This window comes from Cotesia typhae, unplaced genomic scaffold, assembly GCF_013202065.1.
Source record: "Cotesia typhae breed Kobodo isofemale line unplaced genomic scaffold, CoteBio_Ctyphae scaffold_13, whole genome shotgun sequence".
Lineage (NCBI taxonomy): Eukaryota > Metazoa > Arthropoda > Insecta > Hymenoptera > Braconidae > Cotesia > Cotesia typhae.
In genome coordinates this window covers 5,962,804-5,981,639 of record NW_027423774.1, presented here as the reverse complement: position 1 = coordinate 5,981,639, position 18,836 = coordinate 5,962,804, and the positions used below count along the sequence as shown (strand labels likewise).

The 18,836-nt window shown below is 27.1% G+C and overlaps 1 protein-coding gene across 4 annotated transcripts in view; it reads left to right on the top strand.

Annotated features, from left to right (window-relative positions):
• Positions 1-16,564, top strand: part of Np (serine protease notopleural) — a 43,090-nt gene extending 26,526 nt beyond the window's left edge. Inside the window, exons 2-10 of one of the 4 annotated variants that reach the window (XM_074254802.1) lie at positions 4,988-5,090; positions 7,924-9,288; positions 9,836-9,979; positions 14,021-14,194; positions 14,513-14,589; positions 14,680-14,780; positions 15,274-15,545; positions 15,640-15,794; positions 15,932-16,564. In XM_074254802.1, the coding sequence (XP_074110903.1) occupies positions 4,988-5,090; positions 7,924-9,288; positions 9,836-9,979; positions 14,021-14,194; positions 14,513-14,589; positions 14,680-14,780; positions 15,274-15,545; positions 15,640-15,794; positions 15,932-16,096 (2,556 nt within the window). In that variant the 3' untranslated portion in view covers positions 16,097-16,564. Of the gene's footprint in view, positions 1-4,502; positions 5,091-7,923; positions 9,289-9,829; positions 9,980-14,020; positions 14,195-14,512; positions 14,590-14,679; positions 14,781-15,273; positions 15,546-15,639; positions 15,795-15,931 lie in introns of those variants that run through there. The other 3 variants (XM_074254804.1, XM_074254801.1, XM_074254803.1) reach the window with 3 other exon arrangements.
• The last annotated feature ends 2,272 nt before the right edge of the window (positions 16,565-18,836 follow it).

Genomic DNA, 18,836 nt, shown 5'->3' with positions numbered 1-18,836 from the left:
ATTATGCGGTTTGACGTATGATTTATAAATAATAATCCTCCCGGAAATAAAACTTTGTTAATATCTTTAGATATTTAATCCACGTAAAACAACTCGGATATTTATTTGAGAAAATTAAATAATATTTATGAAGAATTTATTTTATTATTACCTCTTCACCTCTTTCTAGAATAAATATTTTCCGGTTTAATTCCTCAAAGTTATTTAATTAGTAATTAATTATTAAATATATAAAATTTGAGGAATTTGGAAAATTGTTTTAAATTATTTAACTGTAATATTTTCAGTTTAAATTCTTTTGCTTTAAAAATAAAGCGTAAGAGTTTTTTTTTAAATCGTAAAATTAAAAAATAACATTTCCGTAAATAAATAATTAAATTTTTAATTATTAAAATCTACATTTAATTATTTAAGTTGAAGTTAAATGATTTAAAAAATGTCGAGTATTTTTTTTTGTCTAAAATTAGTAAATTAAATTTTATATAAATTTATTATTGTACTTGTTTTATTGGAATAAAAAATAAAAAATTTGTTTAATTAGTAATTAATTATTAAATATATAAAATTTAGAAAATTGTTTTAAATTATTTAACAGTAATATTACCAGTTTATATTTTTTGCTTTAAAAATAAAGCGTAAGAATTTTTTTTTAAATCGTAAAATTAAAAATTGACATTTGCGTAAATAATTAAATAAATAAATAAATTTTTGATTATTAAAATCTGTATCTAAATATTTAAATTTAACTTAAATGATCTCAAAAATATCGAGTAATTTTTTTTGTTTAAAAATATTCAATTAAATTTTATATAAATATATTAAAGTACTTATTTTATCGGAATAAAAATTAAACAATTGGTAATAACAAGATTCTCGGAATAAATTTGACGCTATAATTATTGTGAAATGACGACATAATACAATCTGTTACATATGTCAGTGATAAAGTAGCATTAAATCAGAAAGATAAAACATAAAAAAATGTAAAAAACTGGTGGATTAATGACCACGGATCAACAGCGAGCATATGGTGAAACATAAAGTTCATACAACCCTCGAGAACTGTGAAGAGGTTATTAATCGCACCGGTAAGAGACAATGACTCCCTTTTTCTGTTTTTATTTTTTGTTTATTTACTCCTTCGTAGTAACTCTTTTAATATTATTATTATTTCTTACGTCTGTTTATTCTTGGAGGTACATCGAACTCTTCTCGAACGAGAACAAGAAAGTCAGAGGACTCACAAAGTAAAAGAAAACATGGTAAAAAATTCAATTTAAGTGTTTGCACCCTACACCTGCACCAAACAAAGAAAGTATCTGTACGCCCACTGTATTTTATCATTTTCTCCCTCTTCCTTTTAAGCTCGATGTTATATCAAAATTTTAGTTCAAGGAACCAGCAGCGACTTTTAACTTTTTAATTAACCTGCTCCTCTTTATTTCTTCCTTCATCAGTATAAATATTTGTTGCTTTGTATTTTTTTTTCTTTTTTATTATTTTATTTTTTAGCGAATAAAATACAATTAAGCACTCGATTAAAGACTTAATAGGAAATAAATTTTTTTTTCTAAATTAAAAAAATTAATCATGCGTGAAGTATGATGCCTCCCGACAGTTTAAGCTTGATCACGTCTGAGTAATTGCATTTTTTTCCCCGGAGAAACATTTACCGGACAATATATTTTTTTTCCACAATACTCTGTCTAAAAATATCTTTACAATTTTTTTATTTAAATAACTTTATGTGCCATTGTATGTTAAATGCATTTTTAAATTATTTCCGGGAAGGAGGATCAAGTTTTTTGGTGACTAACTCAGTCGAAAGTTCTTACGCATTAAAGTGATAATTTTATGATAATAATTATCACTTATTTAATAGCAAAAATAAATTTTCGTATTTTTGAGATTAAAAAAATTTCTTTTTTTTTATAAATAAGATAATTTATGCTATAAAAATATTATTTAATAACATTTTTTTTTTTAATTTCTTCCATGCAAAAAAATAAAATTTTGACGTAATTTTTATTCAAATTAATTATTTTAATGTCGTTAGAAAATAATTAAATTACACTCTTAATTTTTTCCATATAAATAATTGAAAATTAAATTCTGACAATTTTTATTTAATTAATTAAAAAAAAATTATTTGATATCACTTTTCATTTTTTTTTAATTTTTTCCATGCAAAAAAATTAAATTTTTGCACAATTATTATGCAAATTAATCATTTAAACGATTGAATTACATTTTTATTATTTTCTATATAAACCAATTAAAAATTAAATTCTGACATAATTTTTTTTTAAATAATATTAAAAAATGATTTAATTTCAATTTTTATTTTTTTTTAATTTTTTCTATGTAAGAAAATGAAATTTTTACATAATTATTATTCAAATAAATTATTTAAAAATTGTTGAAAAATTATTTAATTACACTTTTAATTTTTTCCATGTAAAAAATTAAAAATTGAATTTTTTATTTATTTTTACTTGAATAATGTTAAAAATCTGTTAGATTACTCGTTTTATTTTTTATAATAATAATTATAACTATTTAATAGCAAAAATAAATTTCCTTATTTTTAAAATTAAAAAAATTTTTTTTTTTTTATAAATAAATGAATTTACGTTACAAAAAAATTATTTAATAACATTTTTTTTTTTTTAAATTTTTTCCATGTAAACAAATTAAAAATTTTAATTCTAACGTAATTTTTATTCAAATTAATCACCTAAATATTTTGAAAAAATTATTAAACAACACTCTTAATTTTTTCCAGGTAAAAAAAATTAAAAATCAAATTGTTAAATGATTGTTATGTAAATCAATCATTTAAATAATATTAAAAAATAATTAAACTACTCGTTTTATATTTTATGACAATAATTATTACTATTTACTGTCAAAAATAAATTTCCTTATTTAAAAAAAAAAAAAGAAATAACATTAATAATGATAAATTAAAATCTTTTATAAAATAAATGACTTAAGTGACAAAAAGCTTTAAGGTAGTTAAACTTCCTAACAAATAACGACAAAAAATCGTAATAAAATAAAAATTCTTTATAAAAGTTATTGTCAGAGAAAAATCCCGGGTTAAAATATGATAGAATCTTCGGATCGGTTGAATGTGCTGTATAAAAAGAAAGGGAAGTTGGACATGATCATTATATTAAAATTTTTTATTTAAAAAAAAGTAAGATGCAGTGAACAGAGTGATATAGAAGAAAGAGCAATATGATTTGTAGCTCTAAACGTGATATATATATGAAGAGTAATGACTTGAGGTCTCGGTTGAGGTCGAGCCAACTTTACCCAACTTTAACAAAGTAGCTTTGGTAACAACTCAACGGCGATGTAGTAAGTGGCATAAGCACATCCTTCTCCAGCATTGAAGCGCCTAAAGAAAAGGGAGGGGGGAAGATAGTAAGAAAGAGAGAGATGCCGAAGAGAACGGTCATTGCCACCACCTCAACCTCATACACTTAATACACCTTGTACATTATATATGTATTTTTACCACATACATATATTTTATATGTATTTACACACAAGACACATGCTGGCACCACAATAGCAGCAACCAGCGAGCAGTGTATAGTTATGGTTATATCGTTATGGTGGAGAACGCACACACCATACAATAAAGTAAAAGCCAACAAGAAGAGCGAGCCAGTGGAGGTTGTCCAACGGCATACCAGAGCGAAGATACTTTCGGGACTCTAGACGTTACTTTACCAATCGCCTAGAGGGCTTCTCCAGAGCCCACAACCACTCCAACATCCACGAGGTTCCCTGTCACAAGTGTCACTAAGTCCAACTGCCTCAAACTGCCTCCGATCCAACATCTATTCAGTTAAGGTGAGGACAGTCAACTGACACTATATTTAAATCCTTCCTATCCTTATACTCTTCCTATTCTTCCTCTCCTATTTTACCTAACTGCTATTATTTCCTTCAAAAGGATTTGTTGCAATCCTTGCTGTGTCTGGCTGTCCGACTTGTACTCCTTACCGAGGATCTGTTGCTCGCTGACCGGTTAACAGATCCTTCTTTTCTCGAAGGTATTATTTTTTAATAAACCAAAATTTGGTTGTTGTTGTTGTGAAGTGTCGAGTGAAGTTTTTGTTTTATTTACAACTCGGTGACTTGGTGAATTGGTTAACAGATCATAATGACCTGTGTGTAAAAACTTCCAAGGAATTTTTATTGTTTTTTTGTTAGTTTTTAAAAGGTACGTTTTAAATATTTCAAGAGCTGATTTTCAAAAGGGTATCTTTTCATTTTTGATTATAAATTGATTAAAAATTCAATTATAAATATTTTTATCGAACTTTTTTAATTTTGCTATAAAGTACTATCAATTGTGAAGCTACAATTCGATTTTCATTTAGAAATCTTTATAATTCTTAAAGTAATTAATATTTAAAAGTTCAAAAAACTTCTTTTTTTTTTTTAAATATAAAAAGATACCCTTTTGAAAATCAGCTCCTCATTTAAAAAAAAAAATGCAGCACGAATAGCGGTACTGAAATTGTTATCAACTTTTACGAAAGCACACACCAGTTATTATTTTATTTTTTTATTAATTTTTTTAGTATAAATTTAAAAGAATTTTTTTCTTTGCAAAAAAAAAGTAGTAAAGATTAAATTAATGTCAGCCCGCATCCCGAAAAATTATTGATTTATTTTTAAATGAAAGTTTTACTGTCAAAAAATTTTTTTTAAAAATAATATTCTGAAAATAAATAAAATAAATAAACCAGAGTAATTTTTTAGTGATTACATTCAATGTCAATGTACACGACCGCAATCCAATTAAGTCAGGAGAATTTTCCCAAGGTCTAAGTTGTCTTCGTTGAGATGAGAGAGTGTAAAACGGACAATAAGATGACTGGCATTATTTTAATGATGATGATGATGAGATATTAAAAATTACATGGAACTTTAACAATAAATGTGTTTTATGTTTTTAATTTAGATGGCGACGAGGGGTGGATTCATTTGGATAAACATCATAGCCATAAATATTCTGGTGAAGACTATTGTTGCCGGGCCGCTGTACCCGCAATTAATTACTAATGGTAATTGTTTAATTATTTAATGGTTTATCTTTTTAATTGAATAAAGATGAAGCTGATAGCTGGGTAATTGACGGGTGAATTATGTGAAAGCGCTAATAAAATAAAGAGAACGGATTGATGTGAAAGCCTACCTGAAAGCCGTGAAAGAAAAGTAAAGACGGAAACTGTATAATGTAAGAAAAGATTGCGCGCGCGACATTGACCCTCATGTCTTACGTGGTCGATTGTGGGCGGACTGGTCACTGGATTTGTACTCATCTAGGTCACACACGGTCAACGGCTCGGGCATTTTTATTCGCGATATCGAGTTTATTTATTTTCATATTTGGCTAATTTTATTTTTATTTTCTCGTTTGACATAATTTTTATTTAAATTTATCTTTTGAATATTTCTTTAAAAAATTATTCAATTACACTCTTAATTTTTTCCGTGTAAAAAAATTTACAATTTAATTCCAGCATTACTTTTTTTTTTAATTAATCTTTTTAATAATTTTAAAAAATTATTTGATTACATTTTTTTAAAATTTTTTTCATGCAAAAAAATTACATTTTTAATTTTTACACGATTTTTTAAATTAAATTTATCTTTTAAATAATTCTGAAAAATTATTTAATTACACTTTTTAATTTTTTTTTAATTTTTTCCATGCAAAAAAATTAAAAATTTAATTCTAACATAATTTATAATAAAATAAAGTATTTAAATATTTTAAAAAAATTATTAAATTACTCTGTTAATTTTTTCCATGTAAAGAAATTAAAAATTTAATTCTAACATAATTTTTTTTAAATTTAACCATTTAAATATTAAAAAAAATTATTAAATTATAATCTTAATTTTTTCCATGTAAAAAAATTAACTTTGACATCATTTTTATTTAAATTAATTATTTAAGTAATATTAAAAAATTATTTAATAATATTTTTTATTTTTATCATGCAAATAAATTAAAAATTTAATTCTAACATAATTTTTAATCAAATTAATCATTTAAATATTTTTAAAAAATTATTAAATTACAATCTTAATTTTTTCAATGTAAAAAAATTTAATTCTGACATAATTTATAGTTAAATTAATTATTTAAATAATATTAAAAAATTATTAACATAAAATTTTATTTTTTTCTATGTAAAAAAATAAAAAATGTTCTTTTGTACCCCAAAAAGAAATGTTTAACTATTTTAATTTAGGAGAATAGTGTAACAGAAACAACCGCGATTACCAGATCCGTAAATATAAATTGTCATAAAATTTAAACTGTTCATTACATCGCCAGCTTATTTACTTCCGTTAATAATATTTAGATCGATAAAAAAAGCGAAAAAATTAATAAACTAAACCGGTCACCTGAAAAGAAAGTAAGCCAAAAATATTAAAATTAATAATAACAATATTGATGGTAGTAGTCGCGGTTGTCATCGTAAAGTATGATAATAATATTATAATATAGTCGTGATGAGGCAAAAGAGTGAAAAATAAGTGTGTGCGTATCAATGCAAAGAAGGTGCCGCCGGTACGGCTGGGAATCCCGTTAGCTTTCGATGTGTATAAACGTTAGCCAGTTAAATGGTAGATGTGGGTCACAAACATAGCCTAATGTAACATAACAGCTCATTTCCCGCTTACAGACTATTTTTATTATACATATATTTATATGTTTATATGTAGAGACTTTTATTCACAAATATTCACCAATTTATTTTAAATTTACTTTTATAATATTATTTATTTCAATTAATATAACCGGAACGCACCTTGCAGTCCCTGTTACATTCCACCGAAACTAGTCTGACGTTTATTATAAATTCGATTATATATAGATATATATTTAGTACCTGCATCGAAAAAACAGGTATTTCAAACTCTTCAGACCGCTTGAATTTTTATTTTAAATTCATTTATAATATTTTAGAGTAAACAATTCATTATTCAAAACTTTTCATTTCTATGAAAAATAAATTTTATTACGGTGAAAAAAAAATTAATTTGAATCGAGAGAAAAATTATTAGTTAAATTATAAACAATATTAATAGTACTTTTTTTTTTTTAATTTTATTACACTGATAATAAAAAAAAAAATTTCTTTTTTATAATATGGACAATTATGTAAGAAATTGATTTGTTTGAAATTTAAAAAAATTTTTTTTTCTAACTCAAGAAATTACAATTTTACTCACAGTAAATTTTTTGTTGAAAAAAAATTTTTTTTTTTATTTGAAAAAAGAACAATTTTAAATAAGAAAATATATAAATAATTTATGGCTAATTTTATTTTTATTTTTGCGTTTGGCATAATTTTTATTTAAATTATTCTTTTAAATATTTTTAAAAAATTATTTAATTACACTCTTAATTTTTTCCATGTAAAAAAACTAACAATTTAATTCCGGCATTACTTTTTTTCCTAATTAATCTTTTTGATGACAAAAAAAAAAAATTTTTTTTTAATATTGACAATTTCGTAAGAAATTAATTTGAAATTTTCAAGAATTTTTTTATGACTCAAGAAATTACAATTTTACGCAGTAAGTTTTTTGTTGAAAAAAAAAATTTTTTTAATTTGAAAAAAGTATAATTTTAAACAAGAAACTTGAGAATTTTTATCAAATTTTTAATTGTATCAAATTAAAAATACACAGTAAAAAATTTTGTGTTAAATATTTAACACTTTTATGTGTAAATTTAACATTTATTGTTTTAAATTAATACGAAAAAGTGTTAAATATTAACATAAAAATTTTTTACTGTATAATTTTTGTTTCTGTATAAAAATCTAACAAATAATATAATAATATAATAATATAATAATATTTATATATTTAAAGGCAATGGAAGAAACATCCGTCATCTGCCGTGTGTCTCGCTGAGAACCGGTGAAACAGGAGTCTGCATGTTTGCCTTCAACTGCGTAAAAGCCAACGGAACTCATCTCGGTACTTGTTTAGACCGCTTTTACTTCGGAAGCTGCTGCAAGTTGAGCGACGAGCCATATGTATCGCCACAAGACAATGCGATCGAGGACTTGCCGTCCATTCAATCCGTTCAATCTACCCCGGTATTTTTGTCGACCGGTAAACCGATCGAGAGCAACGACATACCGGACATAAAAATAAAACCAAAACCCAATCCCGAGAGTTTTCCCTCTTCAACTGAGAATCCATCTACATTTTCATCATTCTCTTCATCTTCTTCATCTCCTTATTCTCCTTCTTCTTCTTCTTCTTCTTCTTCTTCTTCTTCTTCTTCTTTAACCACTAAATTAACCACCAAGTTAACCACCAAGCTACCCTCAACAATAACTAAATCTCCGCCTACTCAAAAACCGACGATTAAAACAACAACAACAACAACAACAACAACAAGACCATCGAGTATTAGCACGCCTTACACAACAACCCAGCCCTCTGTCTTCTCAACATTCCAAACTGTTCAAGATGTCCACGAGACTTATGCTCCAATCACCTTGCAGACAACCAGCAAGCCTTTTACATCGACTACTACCGATCGAAATCCTCCTGGCACAAGATTTCCGCCTCGAAATGCAACAACGCCTTCATCCTCACCCAGACCGACAACTCTAAAGACAACAACACTGAAGACAACAACTTTAAAGCCAACAACATCTAGACCTGCTACCAAAAGACCCTCTACAACAAAAAGACCTTTAAAAAAGCCAATATCTACAACTTCCAAGCCTTCTTCCACAAATTCGACCTTCGTCAAACCTTCCAAGCCTTCTAAACCCCCCACTACAGCTACGTTCACCAAAAAACCCGCTGATCCAATAAAAACTACCGTCAAGCCGATTAAATTATCCACGACGTTAAAAACAACTACTGAGAAAATAACTACCACTGAAAAATTAATTCCTACTACGTCGGTACCAACTACTTCGACTTCTTCGACGACAACTGCTCCAACAACAACAACGTTGAAGACAACTTCTTCGGAAGTTAAAAACACAACTGAACCAGAAACAACCGAAAAAAGCTCAACTCCTGGGTTCATTACTTGGAGCTCGAATTCTGACGAAGAAACAACCAAATTTCCGACGTCTTTTACTGCTTCAACCACTACTACGACGGCAGCAACGACGACGACGACGATTACGACGACAAAAGCTCCGGCTACCACAACAGCGATTCCAAGCTCGTCTTCAGCATCTAATACTACGACAAATCAACTAGAAGGTGAGTTTGCTCGAATGGTATTCAGGTCATTGTATCATGTTCACATTGATTTAAAATACTTGTATATATATATATATATATATATATATATATATATATATATATATATATATATATATATATATATATATATATATATATATATATATATATATATGCCGACTAAAGATGTAATATTCTACTCCGAGAGCTGTAAGGCATCTTAACGGTTGTTAAAGTCCACCGTAATCTACTTCCTGGTTTCATAGAATTTTTTTTCTTGTTTTATTTAACTTAATATACCTCTCGCTATCATTTCATTTATTCACAGTTAATTTCTCGAGAATTTTTACATCTGTCGTGTTATTAATATCAGTTTGAAAAATTCTAGTAGTGTAACTTTTAATATACAGACAGAAAAAAATTGTTTAATCAAATTTTTTTTAGATCCAAAAATTTTTGAAGTCTTTTAAATAATTTTTTATACTTAAAAAATAAGTAAAATTTGGTTTTTTTGATTCGTTAAAATTCTCATCCAAAAATTGTTATTATTACGTAAAAGTTACAGAACCAGAATGGTCACCGATAACTACACCAGACGGTTGGATAATGATCCAGTCTCCGAGCACCGAAAAGCCCGGAAATGAAAATGAACCTTTTATCACAAATGTTATCGAACCAAAGCCTACTAAAATCCCTTCTACTGTTCCAGGTAAGAAGAAATGAAAAAAAAATTTTTATTTTCTTAGCGGAAAGTTAAAAGAAACTTTAATTATTAATTAATTAATTAATTAATTTATTTATTTATTTATTTATTAATTGATTAATTATTTTATTTTTACTAACAACATGGAGTCACTATGCGACTGCCGAAATTTACGAATTATGAATAAGAAAATTTTGTCAATGATTTTTTTATATTTATAATCACCTCTATCCATAGTCTGGGTACTTGTTAAATAAATTTTAAAAATAATAGTCCTTTCACAGGAACAATTAAAAATAATACTAAAGTTAGCCGTCAGCTGTCAATTTTTAAAATTTTTTTAACAAATCAATTACAATAAAAAAATACATCTAAAAATTTTCACTTGTTATTTTTCTTAATTTTTACATGTGAAACTCTTTAATAATATTTTTTTATAACAATTAAATTGCTATAAAATTCATAACACTGAAGTTGACAGATATTAGAAATTTTTTTGGAATTTTATAGCAATTAAATTATTAAAAAAAAATTTAATTAAAAAGTTTCACTTATGGAAATTAATAAAAATTTTTAGAAGCATTTTTTTATTGTAATTAATTAGTTATAAAAATTTTTTAAATTGACAGCTGACCGCTGACTTCAGTGTTACTAAAATTCTAAAACAATTTTTAATAACTGTCAACTTCAGTGTCATAATAAACTAGCAACCTGCAGTCACTATGCCGAAACTATGAAAATTAACTTAGCAGATAATTATGGCAAAAAAAAAATTGACATTAGTTAAATAGTACATTACGTGCCTAGGGAGGAAAGTAGGACATTTCAACCCGCGCAATGTTGTCACCCGAGCCGAAGGCGAGGGTGACAAAAGCGGGGGTTGAAAATGTTCTACTATCGTCCCGTGGCGCGTATACTATTTTTCATCATACCAGGACCGAAAGTTCGATAATAACTCTACAAAATAAATAAAGACAAATGAGGTTAAAATAAATATATAAATTTACATAAAGTTCAATATTTTTTATATAACATACTTATTGAAGTAAATCTTAAATTAATATTGAGATCTAGGGATAGAATCTCGATGGGGTCCAGGGGCGGAGCCCCGGCGGGGGCGGGGGGCCCCAGTCGCTAAAAACAAATAAAAAGTTAAAAAAAAAAAAAAAAAAAAAGATAAATCAGATAATAAATGCAAAGTAATTAATATCAATTAACAAAAAAACAATTTTTTTTATTTTTAAAATAAATTAAAAAAAAAAACAAAAATAGTAATGTGAACATTTTAAACGATTCACATAATTATACTTCATATAATAATACTTGTTAGTAAAGAGAATAGGATGCATATTAAACGTTTGAAACATTGAATATTACTATTGATACAATAATTAGTAGAACTTAACTTTTAAAACAGTAAATAAAATTGAATTTAATGCAATCAAATAGTATAATTAATTCTCTTTGTTTTCATGATAGTGAAAATGGAATTCAAATTTACAATTTTCAAATTTGATATTTGCATTTTCGGGAATACTTTTTAAAATATTTTGGATATCATCATTCTTCAGAGCAATTTTTTTCCTCCGCTTTGCATCAAGCAGTCCACTATCAGAAAAGCGAGTATTCGATCGGACAGGTTTTGACGAGGATTTTGAGTGCTCAGTCTTTTTTTCCTCGATTGGAGCTGAGAAATCATCATTGAAATAATCCATTATCAAATCATGATCCATTTCAAGCGGTGAAGATACATCCGATGATGCTCTGGATGTATTATTTAAAACTGTTGAATTTATTGGACAAGTAGATGATGATGATGATGTTGTTGTTGTTGTTGTTGTTGTGTGAACTGTTGTTGTCGATGTAACTGTATTTGTAACAGCTGATGATGCAATAGGCATTGAATACATCATAGGAGCTTCTGTCATTGGATGAGTTTTCAATTGCAAGTTTGGTGCTGTTTGAATTGTCGAAGTTAATGTATGTGTCACTGTAGCCGAGGATTGACTAATATTCATAATTTGATCATAAATTTTTTTTTTGTTCCGGATTGAATTTTCAATATATCCACTGGCTACCGCATCTGATCTCCAACCTCCGTGTTGCTTGATTGTCATCATTGAAGCTCCAGAATCAGCCAACAACGTTGTTGACGTACGTCGAAAACTGTGACCAGTATATTTATCGGGTTCGGGTAAATTTAAATATGTAGCAATTTTTTTAGGGACTTGTCCGAATATATTTTTGCCGATGACTTGACGTACACATCGACCCTTCTGAATGTGTAAAAAAAACCTATCCGTATTGGAGTTTTGAGGTCGTAGAGCTTTATACTGCAAAATTGTATTGCGGTATTCCGGGCCAATTACAAAAGTACGAGGATAGTCTATTTTTGTCTTCAAGATGGTAACAATCAGCTGACTGCCGGTATCTTCGATGTCTTTTACTCGTAGTTCTGGAAATTCGCCACCTCTCATTGCTCCAGCAATACCAAAAATCGCAACAACCTGGAATGAAGTTTTTGTAAATAAATGTAAATAAACCTATCTTGTTATAAATAATTAAATAAATAAATATGTACATAAATGACAATTTTAGGCACAAAAATTTGTATGTAATAATTGTTACTTACTTTTTCAATTAAATAATCTTCATCCGGTGCCTCATCGATGAACTTCTTTATCTCATTCCATGAGAATACTTTGGCCTTCTTCTGATGATGACCTTTAGCATCATTCTTAATTAGTGTCTTCAATCTATTGTAATTTTTAATCTCGATGCTATGATTAATACTAATCATGGTTCTCAATATCGACCAGCGACTCCAAATTGTCGGGGGTGCCAAGGTTTTAAATAAATCTTTAAAATATACTAATAAAACATCTTCATTGATGAAATTAATACGATTTGAAGCCTTCCAACTGATAAATTGATCGTAGCAATTTCTGTAGCGTTGCACAGATTTTGAGGGTGCTAAATTTTGGATAATTTCAGCAGCTTCCGCAGCAATATTTCGTCGCACTTCTTCAGCTTCAGACTCTTCAGATGAACACTCCGATGAACTCATAATTTATTTTTTTTATGCACAAGTTTGTTTATTAAGTGATATTTTTATTTAAATTCTCGTAAAAATTATAAAAAACTTTACATTTATATAAATAATTTTAATTTTTTATCATATCATTGTATTTAATATTTTATTTAATTATTCTGTTTATATAAGTGAACAAATTTTATTACTTTTAACTACACATATAATTAAATTATAATTTTATTGCCGCGTATATAATAGTGTTGACAGTAATGTCACGGGAGGAAAACTAAAACAAAAAAATACAGTAATTGAAACTGTCACTAATTGTGAGCAGTCTGAAATGAGTAACTTTCTTCATGTAAGAAAACAGAAGAAAAACGAACTTTCGGCCTCGGAATGATGAAAAAAATTATCAAAACCAGACAAATGATAAGTATGATAGATTTTATCTATCTTTTACATCTGGAAAATTATTTTCATAAAATATACGAAATTCAAAATTTTTTTCGGAAATTGAATTAGTTTTATCCGAAATGTGGAGAAATGCTAAAAAAAAATTTGATACGCCATTATGGCTCCCGGGATCTACCTCGGATGCCATAAGGGCATATAATAAAAATTCTGTTTTTTTTTCTAAGTCCAAAAAAAGATTGCATCCGAGGTAGATCCCGGGAGCCATAAGGGCGTATAAAAAAAGGTTTTTTTCGGGAATTACGTATTTTTGTATGAAACGTGTAAAAAACCAAAAAAAAAATTTTTCTTCGAACTAAAAATTTTTTTTGGACAAAAAAAAAACACAATTTTTATTATACGCCCTTATGACATCTGGAACGCGATATGAAGAGATACAAATAAGATTTGAATAAGACCTGTTTGAAATATCGACTTATACTAAAAATATTTAATATTTTTAAATTCTAGATTTATTAGTTGATTAATTAGTTGCGTAAGATTCAAAATATTATTTAATTTATTATTTATTAATGTATTAATTATTGTATTGTATTAAACAGAATTGATAGAGCTGACTACAGAAGCTTTAACGATTCAGACGACACAACCACCTGTATCGACTGCTGATTCTGGAGCATCGACGATCAGTATAAGCACATTTAAACCAAATCTGGATAGTGGAGTTTCTCCAGAAACGGCAGCAGCATGGCTCAACATGTCGGACTTCAAACAAGGTATTGCTTTAACCCGCTCTTGTTATAATACTTTAACAATTGTCGCTTGGAGTTAGCTTCAGTCGATTAAATCCTTATCTCTCTTTCTTCTCGAATAATCAGCAAAGCCTTTTAAAGTGATAAAAGTATATATAGATATATATCTTCATGTATGAACTTGGATGAAAAAAATAAATTTAAAAATAATAAAAAAAGTTGAGGTACTCACAAGCGGTTAATCCAGTTTTCGATTTAACATTTATTGGTGGTCACGCAATATGGCGATCATGGATCTTAATTTGATAAAAGGAATAAATACGACAATGTTTATTCTTGCAGTTTGCGGGAGAAGATTGTTCCCAGAATCGAGAATTGTCGGTGGTGAAGGAAGCTCTTATGGCAAGTGGCCCTGGCAGGTAATTATTTATCTTTTTGTTTTGTATAAAGAGTATTAATAAGGAGTGAATGTTTATTTTAAAAATTATTTGCTTTTTTTTTTTTGACAGATTTCTTTGAGACAATGGAGAACAGGCACATTCCTTCACAAATGCGGGGCTGCTTTGTTGAACGAAAATTGGGCAATAACTGCTGCTCACTGTGTTGAAAAGTATGTTTTTTATTATTATTATTTAATAGAAAAAAAAGTTAATAATAATAACATTGACCTTGTATCTTGTGAAATATTGACATTTTTGAAGATATAAGCTCATCTTGATGTTACACTCATCAAGACCTTTCATTTGAGTACCCACTTCAATTTTTCATATATTTTATATATTTATATATATTATATATATATAAATATATGAAAAATATCTAAAAATTGATGTGAGTACTCAAATGAAAGCTCTTGATGAGTGTAACATCGGGATGAGCTTATCTCTCTAAAAAAGTCCATATTTAAAAAAATACAGTGCAATTTAACAAAAGTTATGATTTAATAAAACAAAATTTTAATTATTTACAATTCACAAGTCTCGGCAGTCACATAGTGACTGCAAGGTTACCAATTATTATTATTACTATTTAACAAAAATTCCAAGTCAATAATAATAAAGTTTTATTGAATATTATTATTATTATTTTTTTTTTTATTTTAGCGTACCACCAGGTGACTTATTATTAAGAATGGGAGAACATGATTTAGCAAATGAAAATGAACCTTATAGTTATCAAGAGAGACGCGTGCAAATAGTTGCAAGTCACCCGCAATTCGATCCAAGGACTTTTGAGTACGATCTTGCTCTCCTTCGTTTCTACGAACCGCTTTTACCATTTCAACCAAATCTTTTGCCAATTTGTCTCCCGGATGATGATGAAGGCTACGTTGGTCATACTGCTTATGTTACTGGCTGGGGTAGACTCTACGATGGTAATTTAATTTTTATTAACTACTCTTACCTGATAATACCCGGGAAAAAAAAAAAAAATTAATAATATACAAAAAAATATATTAATTATTTCAGAGGGTCCTTTACCATCGGTGCTTCAGGAAGTTCCTGTACCTGTTATCAATAATTCAATGTGCGAGGGTATGTACAGAAATGCTGGGTACAATGAGCACATACCCAACATATTTATTTGCGCCGGCTGGAGGAATGGAGGCTTTGACTCTTGCGAGGTACTAAAAAAAAAATTTTTTTTGTTTTAAGTAATTTAATTTATCAAATTTTTTTTTTTAATTTTTCCAAATAATTTTTAGTTAAAAAATTTATTAGCGCTATTAAAAATAATTTTTTTTTTTTTAATTAATTAAAGGGTGACAGCGGGGGTCCAATGGTAATTCAGAGACCGCGTGACAAGCGGTGGATTCTCGCGGGAGTAATTAGCTGGGGGATTGGATGCGCCGAGCCAAACCAACCTGGCGTTTACACGAGAATCTCCGAGTTCAGAGAGTGGATTAATCAAATCCTACAATTTTAAATAATATTTATATTTATTTAATTTAACTAATGGATTATCATTTTAATCTTATTGATTTAATATGATTATCTGTGTAAAAGTGATGAATGATTAATACAATCGAACAATTTTAGTATTATAATTAATAAACCTTGTTACATTTTCATCTGGTTAACTAATTAATAATAATAATTCATTATTGCTACTTATCAATATTAATATAACTATTTTAATTATTACAAATATTAATACTATATAATCACTATATTTACTATTATTATTATTATTATTTATTATACCGCCTAACTCAGATGAAAATGCAACGAATTGCAGTAGGATATTTAAATATAACTAAAATAAATGCAAGTTATTTTTTTATTGATTTTATTTATAAAAATAATAATCAATTTGATTTTTAATTAAATTACTTGCATTTTTATAAAATATTTTTATTGTAAAAAAAAAAAATATTATAATTTGTTATGTTATTATTATAATTTATTATTATAAATATACAGAACAATTAATTTTAATTAATACAAATTGAATTGTAATTATAAAAAAAAATTATAATTACTTATGTAAATAATTCATTGATATACACAATGTACTTAAATATATATAAAAAAAAAATAAAAAAAATGTTTTTACCTTTTTAAATAAGTTTTTTATGAATTTGAAAGCGAAAAATGGTTTCAATCTTCGCTAAACGTCATTGTGACGGTCAACCTCATTTTTTCTCCTATATTTTACGAAAAATTTCATTACAACGAAAGTAAATCATTTTTATAAAAAAGATTTCATAACTTTACCGATTTTTATTATTATGGTTATAAGGATTTTTTTTATGAAAGTTTTTCAGCTCGGAAATACTTTTTAAAAATAAAATTTTGCTTAATTAAATAATGAATTTGTTAAATTGCACTGTACTTCCTAAGCTATTGACGTTTTTAAAGATATAAACTCATCCCGACGTTACACTCATCAAGAGCTTTCATTTGAGTACCCACATCAATTTTTCATATATTTATATATATTATATATATGTAAATATAAAAAATATATAAAAATGCATGTGGGTACTCAAACGAAAGGTCTTGATGAATGTAACATCGGGATGAGCTTATATCTTTAAAAATGTCAATATTGCACAAGATACAAGGTCATTTCTTAAATAATTACTTATGTTAAATTGCACTGTACTTCCTTAACTAATGACATTTTTAAAGATATAAGCTCATCTCGATGTTACACTGATTTAGACCTTTCATTTGAGTACCCACATGCATTTTTATATATTTTTCATACATACATATATATGATATATATAAATATATAAAATATATAATAAATTGACGTGAGTACTCAAATGAAAGCTCTTGATGAGTGTAACGTCGGGATGAGCTTATATCTTTGAAAATTTCAATAGTTCACAAGATACAGGGTAATTTTTTAAATAATGATTTTTGTCAAATTGCACTGAACTTCCTTAATTATTGACGTTTCTAAAGATATAAGCTCATCCCGATGTTACACTCATCAAGAGCTTTCATTGGAGTACTCACATGCATTTTTTATATATTTTTCATATGTACATATATATGATATATATTAGGGTGGGTCAAAAAAATCGAATAATTTATTTTTGACTTTATACTCTGAAAAATAGGTTCGTAGACACCTAAAAAGAATTCTCTCCAAGTATAAGCTCTTAATTATAACGGGAAGGTCCTCCGCTTTGCGGGTTTCTATTTTTTTCGAATAATCAGATAAAAAAATTTATATCTCGCTTCCAACTGCTTGGAAAAATATTCCGTGGCATAGATTTTGTGAGAAATTGAATGCTTTACAAAAAAGGTCTCTTATGACTTTTTCAAAAACTCAACCGATTAAAAGATATTCATAGTTGAAGTTTGGCTATTTTAAGGAAAATATTCGTTTTTATTATGAATTTTATAAGTCGATGAAAAAAATTATTTCGGATTGCGGAACTCATGATTTTGTAGGAAATTTACTGCTCTACAAAAATGGTCTCTTATGATTTTTTGATTAAGTGAAGCCGTTACGAGATATTCATCGTCAAACATTAACGAATATCAATATTTCCAGTTTTTGATCAATAATTCGATAAATTTTAATTTAAACTATGAGTTTCAGGAAAATTTACATAAATTTGAGTTTCGATCGATAAAGAAATGTTATAAACAATTTTTTTAATATTGTTTTCAGTCTTGAGCTTGTTTGATTGCATTAAAACAAGAAATTAGAGCATTTTTTTCGACATATAGCCAATGATTAGTTTAATTTGAAGTGAATGACATATTTCTTTGTCAAATTTAATATGAAAAGTATTGAATCAAGTGAGAAACAACCAGTATTTAACTTTTTTATAGATAAATTTTTTATTGAATTATCAATTGCAATATAATTGTCTATATTTTTAACATAACAGTACGCTATTACTATAAATAATTTCTTTTATTACAATTTGGGAATGTTTTTGATGTTTTTGACAACTTGCAATAAGTACTGGAATTGTTCTTCATTTTTTGTCAAGCATTGATTATATTCACTGACTAATGCAACAGCTCGCTCTGCTGAATCATTGACAACTTTTAGTTGTTGAAAGTATTCTTTATTTTCGAGATAACTCTCATTAGTAGGCCATAATTCAACATCGACATCAAGAAAGTCATACGGTAGATCGAAGATTTTGAAAAGATTTAATGACTTTTTAGACACAAAGTCACTCAGAGTTCTC